Source organism: Streptopelia decaocto, assembly GCF_964273445.1.
Source record: "Streptopelia decaocto genome assembly, contig: HAP1_SCAFFOLD_244, whole genome shotgun sequence".
NCBI lineage: Eukaryota > Metazoa > Chordata > Aves > Columbiformes > Columbidae > Streptopelia > Streptopelia decaocto.
Window position 1 is genome coordinate 82,081 of NW_028116390.1, and position 16,618 is coordinate 98,698.

The following is a 16,618-nucleotide window of genomic DNA, read 5'->3' on the forward strand; positions in this document are numbered from 1 at the left end:
ATGGGTTTGGGGGGGATCTCCAATGGGTGGGGGGGATCTTCAGTGGGCTGGGGGATCTCCAATGTGTTTGGGAGGATCTCCAATGGGTTTCGGGGGATCTCCAGTGGGTTGGGGGGGATCTCCAATGGGTTGGGGGGGATCTCCAATGGGTTCGGTTGGGGGATCTCCAATGGGTTTGAGGGGATCTCCAATGGGTTTGGGGATCTCCAATGGGTTGGGGGGGGATCTCCAATGGGATTGGGGGGATCTCCAGTGGGCTTGGGGGGGACATCCAATGGGTTGGGGCATCTCTCATGGTTGGGTTGGGGGACCTCTGATGGGTTTGAGGGATCTCCAATGGGTTTTGGAGATCTGCAATGGGTTGGGGGATCTCCAATGTGTTTGGGGTTATCTCCAGTGGGTTAGGGGGATCTGCAGTGAATTGGAGGACCTCCAATGGGTTTGGGGGGATCTGCAATGAGTTGGGGGGATCTCCAATGGGTTGGGGATCTCCCATGGTTAGGTTGGGGGATCTCCAATGGGTTTGGGGGATCGCCAGTGAATTGGGTGATCTCCAGTGGGTTTGGGGGGGTCTCCAATGGGTTGGGTTGGGGGATCTCCAATGGATTGGGGAGGTCTCCCGTGGGTTTGGGGGAGTCTCCAGTGGGCTGGGGGATCTCCCATGGTTGGGTTGGGGGATTTCCAATGTCTTGGGGGATCTTCAATGGGTTTGGGGATCTCCAGTGGGTTTGGCAGATCTCCCGTGATTGGGTTTGGGGATCTCCAATGGGTTTTGTGGATTCTCCAATGGCTTTGGGGATCACCAATGGGTTGGGGGGCATCTCTAGTGGATTGGGGAATCTCCAATGGGTTGAGGGATCTCCCATGGTTGGTTTGGCAGGATCTCCAATAGTTTTGGGGGGATGTCCAATGTGTTGGGGCTTCTCCCATGTTTCGGTTTGGGGGGATCTCCAGTGGGTTGGGGGATGTTCAATGGGTTTGAGGGGATCTCCCATCTTTGGGTTTGGGGGGGATCTCCAATGGGTTTGCTGGGATCTTTAATGGGCTGGGGGATCTCCAATGGTTGGGTGGGGGAGATTTCCAATGAGTTTGGTGAAATCTTCAAAGGGTTAGGGGATCTCCAGTGGGTTTGGGGGATCTCCCATGGTTTGGTTAGGGGATCTCCAGTGGGTTTGGTGAGATCTCCAGTCAATTGGAGGATCTCCAATGGGTTGAGGGATCTCCCATGGTTGGGTTGGGGGAGTCTCCAATGGGTTGGGGGATCTTCAATGGGTTTGAGGGGATATCCAATGGGTTGGGGGATCTCTCATGATCGGGTTTTGGGGGTCTCCAATGGGTTGGGGGATCTGCAATGGGTTGGGGGATCTCCCATGGTTGGGGGATCTCCAGTGGGTTGAGGGATCTCCAGTGGGTTGGAGGATTGTGAGAGATGGTCTGAAGATGCAGCAGTATTCGCCTGCCCATCACCATCAAGAACTGAGAGAACCGAGGCCCTGACTGGAGGAACAGATGGACCATGACTTGGAGAGAGGCCCGAGGAGCAGCATTGTGTTGAACTGCTTTGTCCGATACGGGGGGGCTCCTGCTTACAATGGCTGCTGTGTGGACTTTGCTGCTGCTCCAGCCAAATCAGCCCCCCCTCCTGAAAGCTGTTGTCGTGAGGGTCTCTTTGACCCAGGGACAATCGCTGCCGTCCAGAAGATGTGTTCTCACCTGCGGCCTCAGTTACACGTGTCCCTCACCTGCTCCCCCAAACAATGGCCAACGAAAAGGAGCATGGCCAGCAGCTCGCCAAGGGTCCTGAGGTCACCCAGTGGACCAGAGAAAGACCCCTGAATGCTGGACATGTTGGCAAAAGAAAACGTGGGTCTTTGGAGCCTGCGCAGTCGAGCCTGGGCTGTGAAATCAAGGCAAGACTGCCCTAAAACAATGGGAGCAAGGGGGGGGTGAAGAAGCATAAAAGGTGCCTCCAGAATGGACACCATTGAAGATCTTCCCACCAGAGGATCCTGAACCACAACGGAGAACCGGCAGGACTCCATGGGACCGGAGACCAGAGGGACGCCTTTGGAACTGGACTGGTGATAAACGCAACCTCATTTCTCATCTTTTCCTTTACTTTTCCCCGTTTTTTTCCCCTTTCTCTTTCTTACTCTCTCTCTGTCATGTGCCGCTTTATGGGCAAATTAATAAAGCAACACTGCTTGATTGAATTATAACCCCTTGGCTTTTTGGTCGCCTTAATTTTGCGCTCTGAGATCAAGGTAAAAGAACCATCAGGAGTCCATCATTGAATGGACCGTGACACCCGCCCGCTCCCATCCCTCTTTGGGCCACTAAGACCTAAAATGTCCCATCCCTGGATCCAAGATGTCACATCCTTAGACACTTTAGGCCACCCAGGCCCAGAAGGACCCCATGAAGCCACCAAGACCCAGGTCGACCCATCCTTGCAAACTTTGGGGACACCAAGTCCTAAGATGCCCCATCCTTGCATCGAAGATTTCTCATGCCTGGAGCCTTTGGGCCATCCAGGCCAAAGTGTCCCCTTCCTGGACTGTGTGAAGCCACCAAGACCCAAGATGTCCCATCCATGGACACTCTGGGCCACCAAGATGCAGGATGTCCCATCCCTGCACCCAAGATGTCCCATCTCCAGCCCCCTTGGGCTACCAAGGTCAAGATGTCCCATCCCTGGACCCCGTGAGGCCACCAAGACCCAGGATGACCCAGGATGTCCCCGGGGGGCCTCACAGCCCCTGCTCAGGAAGAACGCGGCTCTGTGGCTGTGACAAGAGTGCTCGGGTCTGTGACGGCCCAAGGCAGCAGGAGCAGCCCATGGAGACTGGGGCCCTGGCAGAGCCAGAGCAGAGGGAACCCCAGCCCTGCGTGTCCCAGAAAGTGGCTCCGCACCCTGTGCCGGGCATGGGGAGCACAGCTGCCCGCTGACCGTTGTGGGAGGTGATCTGGGCTGTGATCCCCCCTGGGCCATCTGGAGTTTAAAGGGCACGGTGATGACCGTAGGGCTCACATCTGTGGGGTCGCATCCAGGACTCGCCCTGGCACAGCAGCTCTGTCACGGCCTCTGCACTGCGGGACCAGCCTGGCCCAGGCAGGGCCTGGGGAAAGAGCAGCTGGGGATCTCGGGGTGAAGAGATGGGCACTGGGGAGCATCATGGGACCTGTTGGAGAGTCATTTTGACTAGGAACTGCCTGTGGCAAGCAGGATGGAAACCACCCCAGGGGTGTTTTTGGTCTGTGCTGCCCCTGATCAAACTCAGGAAGATTTCCTGACGCCTGGGCAGACACAAACCAGCTCCAAGTCAAAGTCCACCGGCACTTTTAATAAGAACAATACGATACACAGTGGAAAAAAGGGGAAAGTAGAGGAAGCTCTGTGCTGTTTGTGCTGCCCATGGGAAAAGGGAGGCGGTTCCCAGTGCCACCCAGCTCTGTCACAGCCTTTGTGTGTCACGGATGTGCCAGAGAGATCTCTTCAGCGTCATCATAGCCCGTGCTCCCCGGGGACAGGGACGCGGTGTCTCCTTCGGCTCCAGGGACCCCGGCCCTTCCCTGGGAGCACAGGCTGCCCCCTGCAAGCAGCAATGCGGGAATTGCAGCTCAGCCCATGGGGTCTGTGCATCGCCTTCCCCCTGCTCCTATCACACTCAGCTCCTTCTCCCACCCTTCGGTCCCTCCACGGGAAACTCCTGGGGCAGGTTCCCCCTTCCCGGGAGGTTTGGGTGCAGTGCAGCAGCAACCAGGGTGGCCGTGGGATGGCACCCCAGGAACCAGCAGCGCTGAGTTTCCCTCTCACCTCTGGGTGCATCGCTGGGTCCTGCTCCCTCCGCTGGCACCCTGGGCATTTCCCGAGCTCCCTGTCCAGGGGCATCGCCCTCCCCAGGGTCAGAAACCTCCCTGGCATCATCGTAGCCATCCACTGGGTCACCCCCAGGCAGAACGGGAACACCTGAAAAGAGAGGGGAGCTGGTGACAGTGAGCAGATCCATCCTGCAGAGCAGAGGATGGGAGGCGCTGGTGTTGGCAGCAGCACAGGAGACCCCCAGGTCCTCCCCATCTCTGACGGTGACACCCAGTGACACCTCTGTCCTTCACTGGTCTGCAGGCAGATCAGCCCCTTCCTGATCATTACCTCGTGCTGATCCCAGACCATCCTCCTCCTCTCGGTGCCCAGGGTAAGGCTGCAGCTGGGTCAGGGACTGCTCTGAAGAGGAGCCTGGAGAGACGTGCAGTGAGTTATGGGACGAGCCCACTGACCTTGTTCGTGGTCAGCGCTGCTGGGGAGGGGACCCACAGAGCTGGGGCTGCATGGGGAGGAGGGCTGGGAATTCACCCTGCTCCCTGGGACAAGCCCTGTCTCAAAGGTGCTCCCAGAGCTGCCCCAGGACAGCTCTTCCTCACTCGTCAACGGGTGCAGGGGCAGGAAGGGAGGGGCTGTCCAGCTGCCATGGGCAAAGCGGCTTGGGAGGCAGCTCCTCTCCCAGCCCAGGGCTGGGGTGCTGTCCCACAGACCACACAGCCCCAGCACTGCAGGGACCACGGGCTGGGGGCTTCAGGGGATCAGCCCTGGGTTGGGGTGAGGGGAAAGGGTCCTGCAGATGTGCCCGCACCCACCTGAGCCACCAAACCTCGCCTGCTTCTCCCACGCTGGGCTGTGCCCGATCTCCTCGTACACGGCCTCGGGGAAGAGCTCCTGGGCTGTCCTGGAGCCTGGGGACAGAGGCAGAGCTGGCATGGGGACAGGCAGAGGGGCAGTGGGACCCCACTGTGCTCCCCAAACCTGTTCCTTGGCCCAGCCCAGGACTGCTCCAACAGCACAGCCCCAGGGTGCTGTGCAGGAACAGCTGCCACATCCCCAGTGAGGGCCACATCACTGTGGAGATGATCTGGGGCAGCATCACCCTCACATCAGCCCCTTGGAGACAGCGCTCAAGCGCCTCTGGCCCCTGGGTCACCCCCTTGTCTGACCCCAGAGCAGCTCCCGTGCTTCCCCTCCACCTGGAGCCGACCCCTGTCTGCCCCACGAGTCCATAGCAGGGCCCCCGCCCTACCAAGGGCAGGCAGGGCTGGGCAGAGGGTCAGCCTGGGGCCTGACTCCATGGGGATGGGCCCTGCTGCCCTGTGTTCCTCCCGTCTTCTCCTTTGCCCCAGAGCGCCCTCCAGCACTACCCAGAGCACTGCCAGCCTTGGCCGTCTCCCCCAGGATGACATCTCCCCCAGGATGACATCTCCTACAGGACAACATCTCCCCAGAATAACTTCTCCCCCAGGATAACTTCTCCCCCAGGATAACTTCTCCCCCAGGATAACATCTCCTACAGTCCTGCTCTGCCATGTCTCTCCTTGCCCCATCTCTTGCTCCCACCACCTCTGGGCTCTCTCCACCCTTTGCTGCTGGTGCCCTATGGCCAGACAGTCAATGGGGTGCGTGGGGCAGGTGGCAGCACACAGTCTCCTCCCCCCAGCTCTGCTGGTGCCCCTTACTGACCCCCCGCAGCACCCCCAGCCCTTCCAGGAGGCATCACTGGAGCTCTGTGGAAGGACCCACCTCTGCGCCCAGCCCTGGCCCTGAGCGCTTGCCCGGCCAGCAGGGCCAGGAGCAGGCAAAGGGCCCCCAGGATGATGCAGATGATGACGGGCACTGAGGTTCTCCCACTGACAGTCGGACGGCCCCGGGTGGGATCTGCACGGGCAAGAACATGGAAGAACAGCACCAGCCCTGGGAGAGGTGGGGGCAGCACCAGTCACAGAATCATAGAATCACAGAATCATTTCAGTTGGAAGAGACCCTTGTGGGGGACTACGGTGGGTCCGTGGATTCCCTGACGAAGGGCATGGGAACAGAAATCAGCCTTGAAGATATGAAGGCCCACCCGTGAGAAAGATGGGGGTAAAGGAGTGTCTGGAGATGTTCAGGATGTACCCGTGAGAGAGAAGGGAGTAGAAGAGTAACGTTGATGAGAGCAAAAATAGCCAGTGAGATGTTACTGCTGTAACTTGTAACCAATAGTGAAGAGACACATGAATTGGTAAAACCGTATAAAAATGCACTTGTGGCAATAAATGGCATCTACTACTTTCATCCTGGAAGAACTTGGTCCATGTCGTTTGTCCGTCTCAACCACAACTGACCCTCAGGATCATTGAGTCCAAACATAACCTAAGTCTAGCACTAAGCCATGTCCTTAGGAACCTCATCTAAATGCCTTTTAAGCCCCTCCAGGCATGGTGACGCAATCACTTCCCTGGGCAGCCTGTTCCACTGCTTCACAATCCTCTCTGTGACAAATTTTTTCCTAATATCCAATCCGAACCTTCCCTGGGCCAACTTGAGGCCATTTCCTCTCAAAATGGTCTGACCCCATCGCACAAGGCAGCAGGGGGGTGAGTGATGGAGAAGCTTCCACCCTGCTGAGTGAATTTCACCCCCACACCACCACCCCAGTGCCTCCTCCTGGGAGTTTCACGCCCCAGCAAGGAGCCCCTTGCACCCCAGTGTGGGTCAGAGCCCGGCCCTGGGATACCCAGCCCTGGGGAGGACGAGTTACCTGCTCGGGCTGGGGATGCTGCTGTCCTGGGCGCAGCTGCAGAGAGGAAAAGGAGAGCTGGGCTGAGGGGGTGGGAGTGCCCGTACCAGGGAGCCTCCCCTGCAACACCCCGGTGTGTGTCTGTAGTGTCCCTGACACATCCCACCCCAATTGCCGCTCCCGTAGTGCCAGAAAGGGACCCAGGACAGGGCGGGGGCCTCTGCTCTGGGCGGCGGGCAGGGTGGCACAGGCAGCCCGGGGGTGGATGGTCCTGGAGCCGCAGGGCTCCATGAGCAGTGGCCCAAGGACACCCCGTTCCACCGAGGCTGCTCCCTGCTTGGCACCAGCTGCTGCCCCCCACAGGAACGTTCCTGCTCTCGGGAGCTCGGGGGCCGTGCCAGGACCAAGCGGGTGAAAGACCTTTCCCAGCTCACTGCCAATACCTGACCAAGGGGTCCCAGCCCCCACTCACTTAAGCAGCGCACGGCAGCGTCTTCTTTATGCCGGCAAGCACGTCCGTCCCCAAGCCGGGCCCAGCAGTCCTGCAGAGACGACTCCGTCCCCCGGCACTCCACCCGCTCCAGCCAGATGGGGCCCTGGCCCACCCCAAAAGCAGCCTCGTGCAGGGCAGACACCGCGGGGCCGCAGCCCAGCTGCCTGCACGCCACCTGGGCATCCTGCATGTCCCAGGAGTCATCGCACACTGTCCCCCAGGAGCCGCGGTGCCAGAGCTCCACTCTGCCCGAGCACCCGTCCTCGCCTCCCACGGCACGGATCTTCTCCCTGTCTGGAGAGGGCAAGGAGCTCCCACGGCACTCAGACAGCAGAGGGCAAGGAGCTCCCACGGCACTCAGACAGCAGAGGGCAAGGAGCTCCCACGGCACTCAGACAGCAGGGGAGCCAGGCAAGAGGAGCACGCGGAGGAGCAGCTCCCTACCTGTGCAGCTGCTGGAGTTGGGGCACGGGGCCAAAGGCTCTGGGGGCATTTCTGGGCGTCCCCCTGAGGAAGGAAACACTGTGGTGAAGGGGCTGGCTCGGGGATTGTGCAGAAGAGAGCGGGGCTGAGCTCTGCTGTGCCTGTGTGTGCCGTCTTGGTCACAGAGAAGCAGGAGGGTGTCCATGGAGGGGAGGCTCCTCTGAACCCTCTCTGGTCTCTGCTGAGACCACTTGGAGATGTCGCTGCTCCCCCAGGCACTGCTGGGTGGCAACCGCTGCTGGACACGTGGGACACAGAGAACTGTGGTCGCATCTGTGCCACCAGCAGCACAAGCATCTGACGTGGCAAGGAAAACTCCTCCAAGCTCTTTCTCTGCGTTTGGCCGTGCCCAGAGGGGAGCAGAAGCTGGGGTGGCACCGGTGCCCGAGTGGCTCAGAGTTACCATTGCAGGTGATGTGGGTCTCATCTCGCAGGTCATCGCACGACTGTGGGTCCCAGGGGGTGGATGGACACTGCCAAAAAGAGACGTTTCCCTCTCCACACCGCACGTAATCCAGCCAGGCAGTGCCAGACACCCTGCCATAGGGCAGGCCTGTTTCCTGGGATCCTCCGTCCCCGCAGCCCAGCTCCTTGCACACCAGCGACACCGTGTCAGGAGTCATCGAGTTGGAGCAAACGCTCCCCCACGTCCCGTTGTAGAAAACCTGGAGGCGCCCGGAGCAGCCGTCACTGTTCTCCAGCCTCAGGGCCACGAACTCTGGGAGGAAAGGCAGCAAGAGAACAGGCTGGTGTGGGGCTGTGGGAGCCAGGACACCCCTGCGCTCCCCAGGCCCCCAGCCAGGCAGGGCAGGGCCAGCAAGTCCCCGTCGCACCCAGGGCAGAGAGAAGTCCCTGATGGACACAGCCCCTGCTCTCCCCGCTCGCCCTGGGGGACACTGAGCTCCCCAGGGACCCCGCTGAACTGAGGGCACCCGTGCATGGGTCCATAGGCTGGGCTCAGGCAGGGCCAGCCTTGGCCATGCCCGGCTTTTCCTGCGTCCCGGCCTCCCAGGAGCCATCCCGGCACAGCTCCCGGCACACACCTGAGCACAGGACGCCCGCGTCCTCCTTGTGCCCGCAGTCGTGCTGCCCCCAGGGCCCGGCAGCGCAGTCCCAGAGAGCAGCTTCGGCCCCGGAGCAGTTCACACCGTCCAGCCAGATCTGCCCGGAGCCTTCCCCGAAGCGAGCGGAGCCGGCCGCCTCCAGCGCCCCTCCGCAGCCCAGCTGGTGGCACACGACGGCGGCATCAGACAGGTCCCAGCCATCGTCACAGACGGTCCCCCAGCTGCCCTGGTGGTAGATCTCCACTCTCCCTGCGCAGCGCCCCGGCCCGTTCACCAGCCGGACCCGCCGGCTCCCTGCAGTGGGGAGAAAGCCCAGGTGCTGTCAGGGGGTGGCTGCCCCCCCACCCCATCATCTGGGGGCTCGTGCAGTGCCGCTCACCCCGGCAAATGACTCCCACGTCCTCCACAACCGCTCCCAGCAGGGCACTCCCGGGCAGGGAGGTGTTGCAGAGGGTCAGGCTGGCCTCGTGCCCTGCGCACCGGACCCCTCGCAGCCCCACGGGGCCCGTCCCTCGCTCAGGCTTTGGGGGGGTGTAGGCTTTTTGTGCCTCTCCACAGCGCAGCTGCCGGCACACCACGCTGGCCTCCCGCACGTCCCACTGGTCGTCCAGCACTCTGCCCCACGTCCCGCGCTGGAAGATCTCCACTCGCCCGTCGCACCGGCTCCCGCCGCCCACCAGCCGCAGGGACGCGGAGTCGGCCGGGCCTGGGGAGAGCAGAGGAGCCGCAGCCATCAGCGGCACCGGCAGCGCGGCAGCCCCTGGGGAGGGCAAGGGGTGTCCGACCAAACAGGGCGAGAGCGAGCCCTGTGCTGACAAGCAGCGAGGGCAAAGCCCAGCCCTGTCTGCAGCTCACACCGGGTCTGCGGCTGCGGGTGGTGGGATGAGGCTCTGCAGGGCTCTCTGTGGGGATGGGATGTGTTTGTCTGCAGCCACAGGGATGGAGCAGAGCCCCACCAGCCTGTCCTGGGCTCATCCTATGGAACCCGGGCTGGGCAGTGGTACCAGGGCCTAAGGCGCTGCCCTGGGGACAGGTGTCTGTGTCTGTTCAGACCGCAGCTCTCCCAGAGCAGAGCGGTCAGCCTGAGCAGGGAAAGCCCCCCAGGGCCCCTCCAGGGAGAAATTCGGCCCGGTGCTGCCATGGGACCCCTGCTTGGGGTGGCCGTGTCTCACGCAAAGGGAAACAGAGCTAACGCACCGTTTTCCCAGCACTCACCTGAGCAAATGACAGCAGCGTTGTTCCCGGGGGAGCACGGGGAGGCCCCCAGGGTGGCCACTGGGCACTGTCCCAGGTGGGCTTCAGTCCCGTCACAGTGGAATGAGTCTCTCCGGACAGGGCCGGTCTCTCTCCCAAAATGCTCTCCTCCAGGAATGGACTCGGCAAACCCACAGTTGAGTTGATGACACAGGACATGGGCATCCGAGAGATCCCAGCGGGAGGCACAGAGGGTCCCCCAGCTCCCCAGCACCTGGGCCTCCACCCTCCCCGCACACGCCGTGCTGCCGTTCACCAGCCTGAACCCTGTGTACTCTGCGGACAGAGGAGGAGAGAGGGCGGGTTGGTGCTTTTGTAGCCTCGGTAGCTGGTGGAAAGGCCAGAGGGACAGAGGCCTTTCTTCTCCTTCTGCACGGTTTTCATGCTGCAGACTGTCCCATGACCCCTCCGGCCCTACAGACACCCAGCGCAGTCCTTGCTCTGTCCCCAAGCCCCGGCACAGCCCCAGCGTTCAGCACCCCACCCCAATTCCTCACGTGTGCAACTAACAGCAGCGCTGTTCATCGGGGGGCAGGCCTGGTCCCTGGAGGACCCCGTGGGGCAGGAGGACAGGAGGGACTCATTGCCCACACACTGCAGCTCTCCATCCCACACGGGACCAGCCCCTTCTCCAAGGTGACCTCCTCCAGACACAGGCAGGGCCACGCCGCACCGCAGCTCCCTGCAGACCACATCAGCAGCCTTGGGGCCAAAGCGGGAACCACAAACAGTTTTCCACTGGTCCCCATCACGGATCTCCACACGCCCTGAGCAGCGGCTCTTCCCGTCCACCAGCCGGACAAATCCTGGAAAAAAAACCACCAAAAAGCCTGGGAGTTCCCAGAGCCCTCTGACACTTACTTGCCCACATCCCACATCACCCCCAAGGAATCCCTGGACAAACTGCACAGTGCACATCCCAGTCAAAGCTGTTGGGGGAGTGTTGGTGCCACAAACACATCCAAGGCTCCTCCGCCCCTTCTCTACAGCACCAGAGCACTTGAAGTGTGTGTGTCAGCCACACACTCACAGCCACAGGTGTGCTCAGACAAAGGGTCCCACACAAGGTCCTCTGTGCTGCCCAGCACGCTCCCCCAGCACCGCAGCCATGTGAGCCTATGGGGTCCAGGAGAACTGGCCCAGACGGTGGTGAAGCTGCAGCTGCTCAGCCCCTGCAGAGCTTGGGCCAGGTGGGACCATCATCACCTGGGTGCAACCAGAGGCTCACTCTGATCCCAGGGTGTTCCTGGTTTGTTGGGAGGTTCCTTTTAGGTGGGAGAAGTCCCAGAGCACAGAAATGGAGCAGCTGTTATCACAGCTGGTGCTTTCCAGAGCCCTCCCCTGCCTGCTCCAGGGGGGTGTTCTCATCCAGGGGCACCGTTATCTGGGGTGCACAGGTCCCAGGCCAATGGCCAGGCTGGGAACAGGAGACCTGCATGTCCCCCTGGCCTCCCGCTGCCTCAGAGGGTGACAGCAGCACAGACGAGAGTCAGTAAGTGCTGGTATAGACCCTGTTTCATGGGTCAGTGTGGGGAGCTGTGGGCAGGCAGGAGGGGCTGGGCAGCTGGTCAGCGCTGCCTGCATGGGGTCCTGTCCCCTCAGGGTTGTCACAGCTTTCCCCAGGGACCAGTTACAGCAGCAATGACAGTTCCAGCTCAGCAGCACGACTGGCCACACTGAGCCCAGGTCCGGAATGTTTGCTGCTCACTGAGGGCACAGACATGTCCCTTCCCCAGTCCCATCCCCGAAGTTAGGTATTACTCTGACTTCTTACCTGAACACGTCACTCCAGCATCCTCAGCATGAACACAGTTATGTTCACCCCATCCTGCGTGTCTGCAGTCAGACAGGGCAGATTCGGTGCCTTTGCAGCCAACATCATCCATCCAAATGGGGTCAGATCCTGCCCCAAAGTGTCCGTACTGGTGAGCTCCAACAGCAGATCCACAGCCCAGCTGCTTACAAACCACTGCTGCATCGTTCATGTCCCAGGAGTCACCACACACGGTCCCCCACCGTCCCTGGTGTTTCACCTCCACTCTCCCGGCACAGCGCCCGCCGCCGTCCGCCAGCCTCACCTCCGCAGCACCTTCAGACACCAACACGGGATGAGTCAGGAGAGCACCGAGCCCAGTGCTGCAGCTCTGGGGGAACCTCCTGCCTGGGCAGAGTCAGGGGCACCAGGGTGGGAGCCCCCTCCCCTGCAGGTCCCCAGAGCACTGTGAGGGTCCATCTGTCCCCACAGCTGCACAAGGCTGGGAGTGCTCAGGTCCAGACCTGCTGGGTCATTCTCCATCCCACCACACAGGGCACCTCTTTCCACCCCAGCGGCCACGTGCCCCCCCACCCATGCCCACCCACACACTGCCCAGCTCTGCACTGGGCACCCGCTTCACAGTATCACAGTATCACAGTATGTTTGGGATTGGAAGGGACCTCAAAAGCTCATCCAGTCCAATCCCCCCATGGAGCAGGAACACCCAGGTGAGGTCGCACAGGAACATGTCCAGGCGGGTTTTGAATGTCTCCAGAGAAGGAGACTCCACAACCCCCCTGGGCAGCCTGTTCCAGGCTCTGTCACCCTCACTGGGAAGAAGTTTTTTCTCAAATTTAAGTGGAACCTCTTGTGTTCCAGCTTGATCCCATTACCCCTTGTCCTATCATTGTTTGCCACCGAGAAGAGCCTGGCTCCATCCCCATGGCACTCACCCTTTATATACTTATAAACATTAATAAGGTCCCCCCTTAGTCTCCTCTTCCCCCAGCCCAGCACCCCCTGAACAGCCCCGTGTACCCAGGGCTGCAGCTTCCCCTGTAAACCACCTGCCCCAGCACCATCCAAACCAACCCCATCCCCAGGGCGTTCCCTGTTCCCACTGAGGTGATCCAGAGGATCCCACCTCCCCTCCTCTCCCCTGGCATCAGTTCTGGGCCAGGCCCCCCAGAAGGACATGTCTCTACTGCAGATGTCCCCGTCCTCTCTCTCTGGGGGCACAAACTGCCCTCGTGGGGTCAGGTTTCCCTTTGAACAAGGGGTGCTGAGCAGCACACAAACCCTCTGGGGCAGCCCAGAGGCTGGCAGTGCCCTGGGGATCTCTGGGTGCTGCCATCGCCAGTGAGGCCACCACTGGTCCAGAGGCAGAGTGCTGGGAACAAGGGGTCCCCAACGGTACCCCAGGACAGGGGGCTGTGAATCCAGCCAGGCACAGAACACCGGAGCCCCGGAAAGGAGATACTGTCTCCCACCCAGACGGGCACAGGGAACGGCACAGGCTCCATGGAACTGAGCACCTTCTGCCCCCTGTGTCAGCAGCACCTGCAGAGGAACCCCATTCCCAGACAGATCCCCATGACCACACTGGTACCCGCTGGCCCTGGGCGGTGGGACATTGAGTCAGCACTTACCCCTGCACAGCTGTACCCAGAGGAGCAGCCACAGCGTCTGAGGGGACACGAGTCCCTCTGTGCCCATCCTGAGCCTCCTGCCCTGATGGCACAGCCCTCTGTGCCGCACTCCCTGCCACAGCTCCAGGGACGCGTGGGAGCAATGATGATGGGAGGGCAATATATCTCTGCAGATGCCCCCAGTTACAGGAGGAGCCAACCGAAGCAGCAGCACCTTTTTAGACATTATCGGGAGCTATCTCCCCTCCGACACGGCCCAGTCCTCCAATGAACTTCTCCAGCGCCGTTCATGACCATATATGAGGGACGGCTCCGCCGCAGGTGTCACAGCACTGCAATGGTAGAACATCACAGGACAGGGCTGGCTGTAGTGGGGGAAACAGTTTTTCACCCCTTGAGCTCTGAGTGTGGACCAGGAGCACTGAGCATGTGCTGCGACGGGCACATCCAAGAGCCCGAGGTGAGAGTGTCCAGTCACCCCGGTGCCATAAGGCCCAGGGGGCTGGGGCTGCACCGGGGCTGTGTCAGGAAGGGAAGAAACAGCCCCTGTGACAGAGCCGGCTGTGCGAGGAGCAGCAGCTGGGAAAGGGCCTTAGCCCAGGGCAGAGCCCCATCCCAGGAGCGCTGGCTCACCCGCCGCTCCCCGGAGAGCCCGCGGAAGGTCCCTCACAGGAGCTGGAGCTGGGACACGTCCCTGTCCTGGCAGCAGACGTGCAGCCCGGAGGCTCAGACGTGTCCCTGACTGTCAGCGAGTCACCGAGGGGCCGTTATTCCCCACGGGTGGATCAGAGCTGCAGCCTGCAGGTGCACAAACCACAGCCCCCGCGCTCCCCCCGCGGCGCCCGGGCAGGAAGTCTGCGGTTTCCTCCTGGCGCCGTGCCCGGCACATCCCTGCGGTGCCCCCGAGACACCCCCAGCCCGACGGCTGCAGCCAGGGCTGCAGGGGCTGCTCCTTCGGCCTCGCAGGGACGGGGCCGGGCAGCTCCTGTGCCTGCTGGGGACCCTGTGACAGCACAGGGACGGTGGCACCGAGCTCCAGGGCCATGGGGTGTCACCGGTGACGTGAGCACTGCTGCTCCTACTGCCACCGCTGTGTGCTCATTGGTTACACTGACAGTGACCTCACACCCTCTACTGCCACTGCTGTGTGCTCATTGGTTACACTGACAGTGACCTCACACCCTCTACTGCCACTGCTGTGTGCTCATTGGTTACACTGACAGTGACCTCACACCCTCTACTGCCACTGCTGTGTGCTCATTGGTTACACTGACAGTGACCTCACACCCTCTACTGCCAGCACTGTGTGCTCATTGGTTACACTGACAGTGACCTCACACCCTCTACTGCCAGCACTGTGTGCTCATTGGTTACACTGACAGTGACCTCACACCCTCTACTGCCAGCACTGTGTGCTCATTGGTTACACTGACAGTGACCTCACACCCTCTACTGCCACTGCTGTGTGCTCATTGGTTACACTGACAGTGACCTCACACCCTCTACTGCCAGCACTCTGTGCTCATTGGTTACACCGACAGTGACCTCACACCCTCTACTGCCAGCACTGTGTGCTCATTGGTTACGCTGACAGTGACCTCACACCCTCTACTGCCACCACTGTGTGCTCATTGGTTACACTGACAGTGACCTCACACCCTCTACTGCCAGCACTGTGTGCTCATTGGTTACACTGACAGTGACCTCACACCCTCTACTGCCACCGCTGTGTGCTCATTGGTTACACTGACAGTGACCTCACACCCTCTACTGCCACTGCTGTGTGCTCATTGGTTACACTGACAGTGACCTCACACCCTCTACTGCCACCGCTGTGTGCTCATTGGTTACACTGACAGTGACCTCACACCCTCTACTGCCAGCACTGTGTGCTCATTGGTTACACTGACAGTGACCTCACACCCTCTACTGCCAGCACTGTGTGCTCATTGGTTACACTGACAGTGACCTCACACCCTCTACTGCCAGCACTGTGTGCTCATTGGTTACACTGACAGTGACCTCACCCCTTCCACTGCCACCGCTGTGTGCTCATTGGTTACACTGACAGTGACCTCACACCCTCTACTGCCACCACTGTGTGCTCATTGGTTACACTGACAGTGACCTCACACCCTCTACTGCCAGCACTGTGTGCTCATTGGTTACACTGACAGTGACCTCACACCCTCTACTGCCAGCACTGTGTGCTCATTGGTTACACTGACAGTGACCTCACACCCTCTACTGCCACTGCTGTGTGCTCATTGGTTACACTGACAGTGACCTCACACCCTCTACTGCCAGCACTGTGTGCTCATTGGTTACACTGACAGTGACCTCACACCCTCTACTGCCAGCACTGTGTGCTCATTGTTTACACTGACAGTGACCTCACACCCTCTACTGCCACCGCTGTGTGCTCATTGGTTACACTGACAGTGACCTCACACCCTCTACTGCCACTGCTGTGTGCTCATTGGTTACACTGACAGTGACCTCACACCCTCTACTGCCAGCACTGTGTGCTCATTGGTTACACTGACAGTGACCTCACACCCTCTACTGCCACCGCTGTGTGCTCATTGGTTACACTGACAGTGACCTCACACCCTCTACTGCCACCGCTCTGTGCTCATTGGTTACACTGACAGTGACCTCACACCCTCTACTGCCAGCACTGTGTGCTCATTGGTTACACTGACAGTGACCTCACACCCTCTACTGCCAGCACTGTGTGCTCATTGGTTACACTGACAGTGACCTCACCAGCCCCTGTAAGGATGTGCACCTGGTCCTGGCCTATCAGCCGTTCAGCCAGCAGCGACATCACTGCCCCTTGTCCTGTCCCTGGTTGTCACCAATGGCTCCATCCTCCTGACACTCCCCCTTTCCATATTGATCCCCATGAATGAGTCCCCCCTCAGTCTCCTCTTGTCCAGCTCCAGAGCCCCAGCTCCCTCAGCCTTCCCTCACCCGGGAGATGCTCCACTCCCTCCAGCATCTTGGTGGCTGCGCTGGACTCTCTGCAGCAGTTCCCTGTCCTGCTGGAGCTGAGGGGCCACAACCGGACACAAGATTCCAGGTGTGGTCTCCCCAGGGCAGAGCAGAGGGGCAGGAGAACCTCTCTGACCTACTGACCACCCCCTTCTAACCCACCCCAGGTACCATTGGTCTTTATGGTCTCCCATCCAAGCACTGACCGGGCCTGACCCTGCTTAGCTTCCCAGAGCAGATGAGATGGGATGTTCTCAGGGTGATGTGGCTGCATATATTATAGATATATATGGTCCTCAAGTATATTCTGGTAGTATCCGATCTAAACCCTTTCTTCAAGGGCAGAGTAGAGGGACAGGCAAACCTCTCTGACC

At 60.4% G+C, this 16,618-nt stretch overlaps 1 protein-coding gene across 1 annotated transcript; it reads right to left on the reverse strand.

Moving 5' to 3' along the window:
* Positions 1–4,112: 4,112 nt before the first annotated feature.
* Positions 4,113–16,077, reverse strand: LOC309452228 (antigen WC1.1-like; the record flags this gene model as incomplete). The annotated part of the gene is made up of 10 exons (XM_082076900.1): positions 4,113–4,237; positions 4,636–4,731; positions 5,570–5,704; positions 7,021–7,335; positions 7,928–8,242; positions 8,568–8,882; positions 8,968–9,294; positions 9,804–10,118; positions 11,617–11,931; positions 16,017–16,077. 10 exons carry the CDS (start codon positions 16,075–16,077, stop codon positions 4,113–4,115), a joined length of 2,319 nt encoding a protein of 772 aa, XP_081933026.1.
* Between the last annotated feature and the right edge of the window lie 541 nt (positions 16,078–16,618).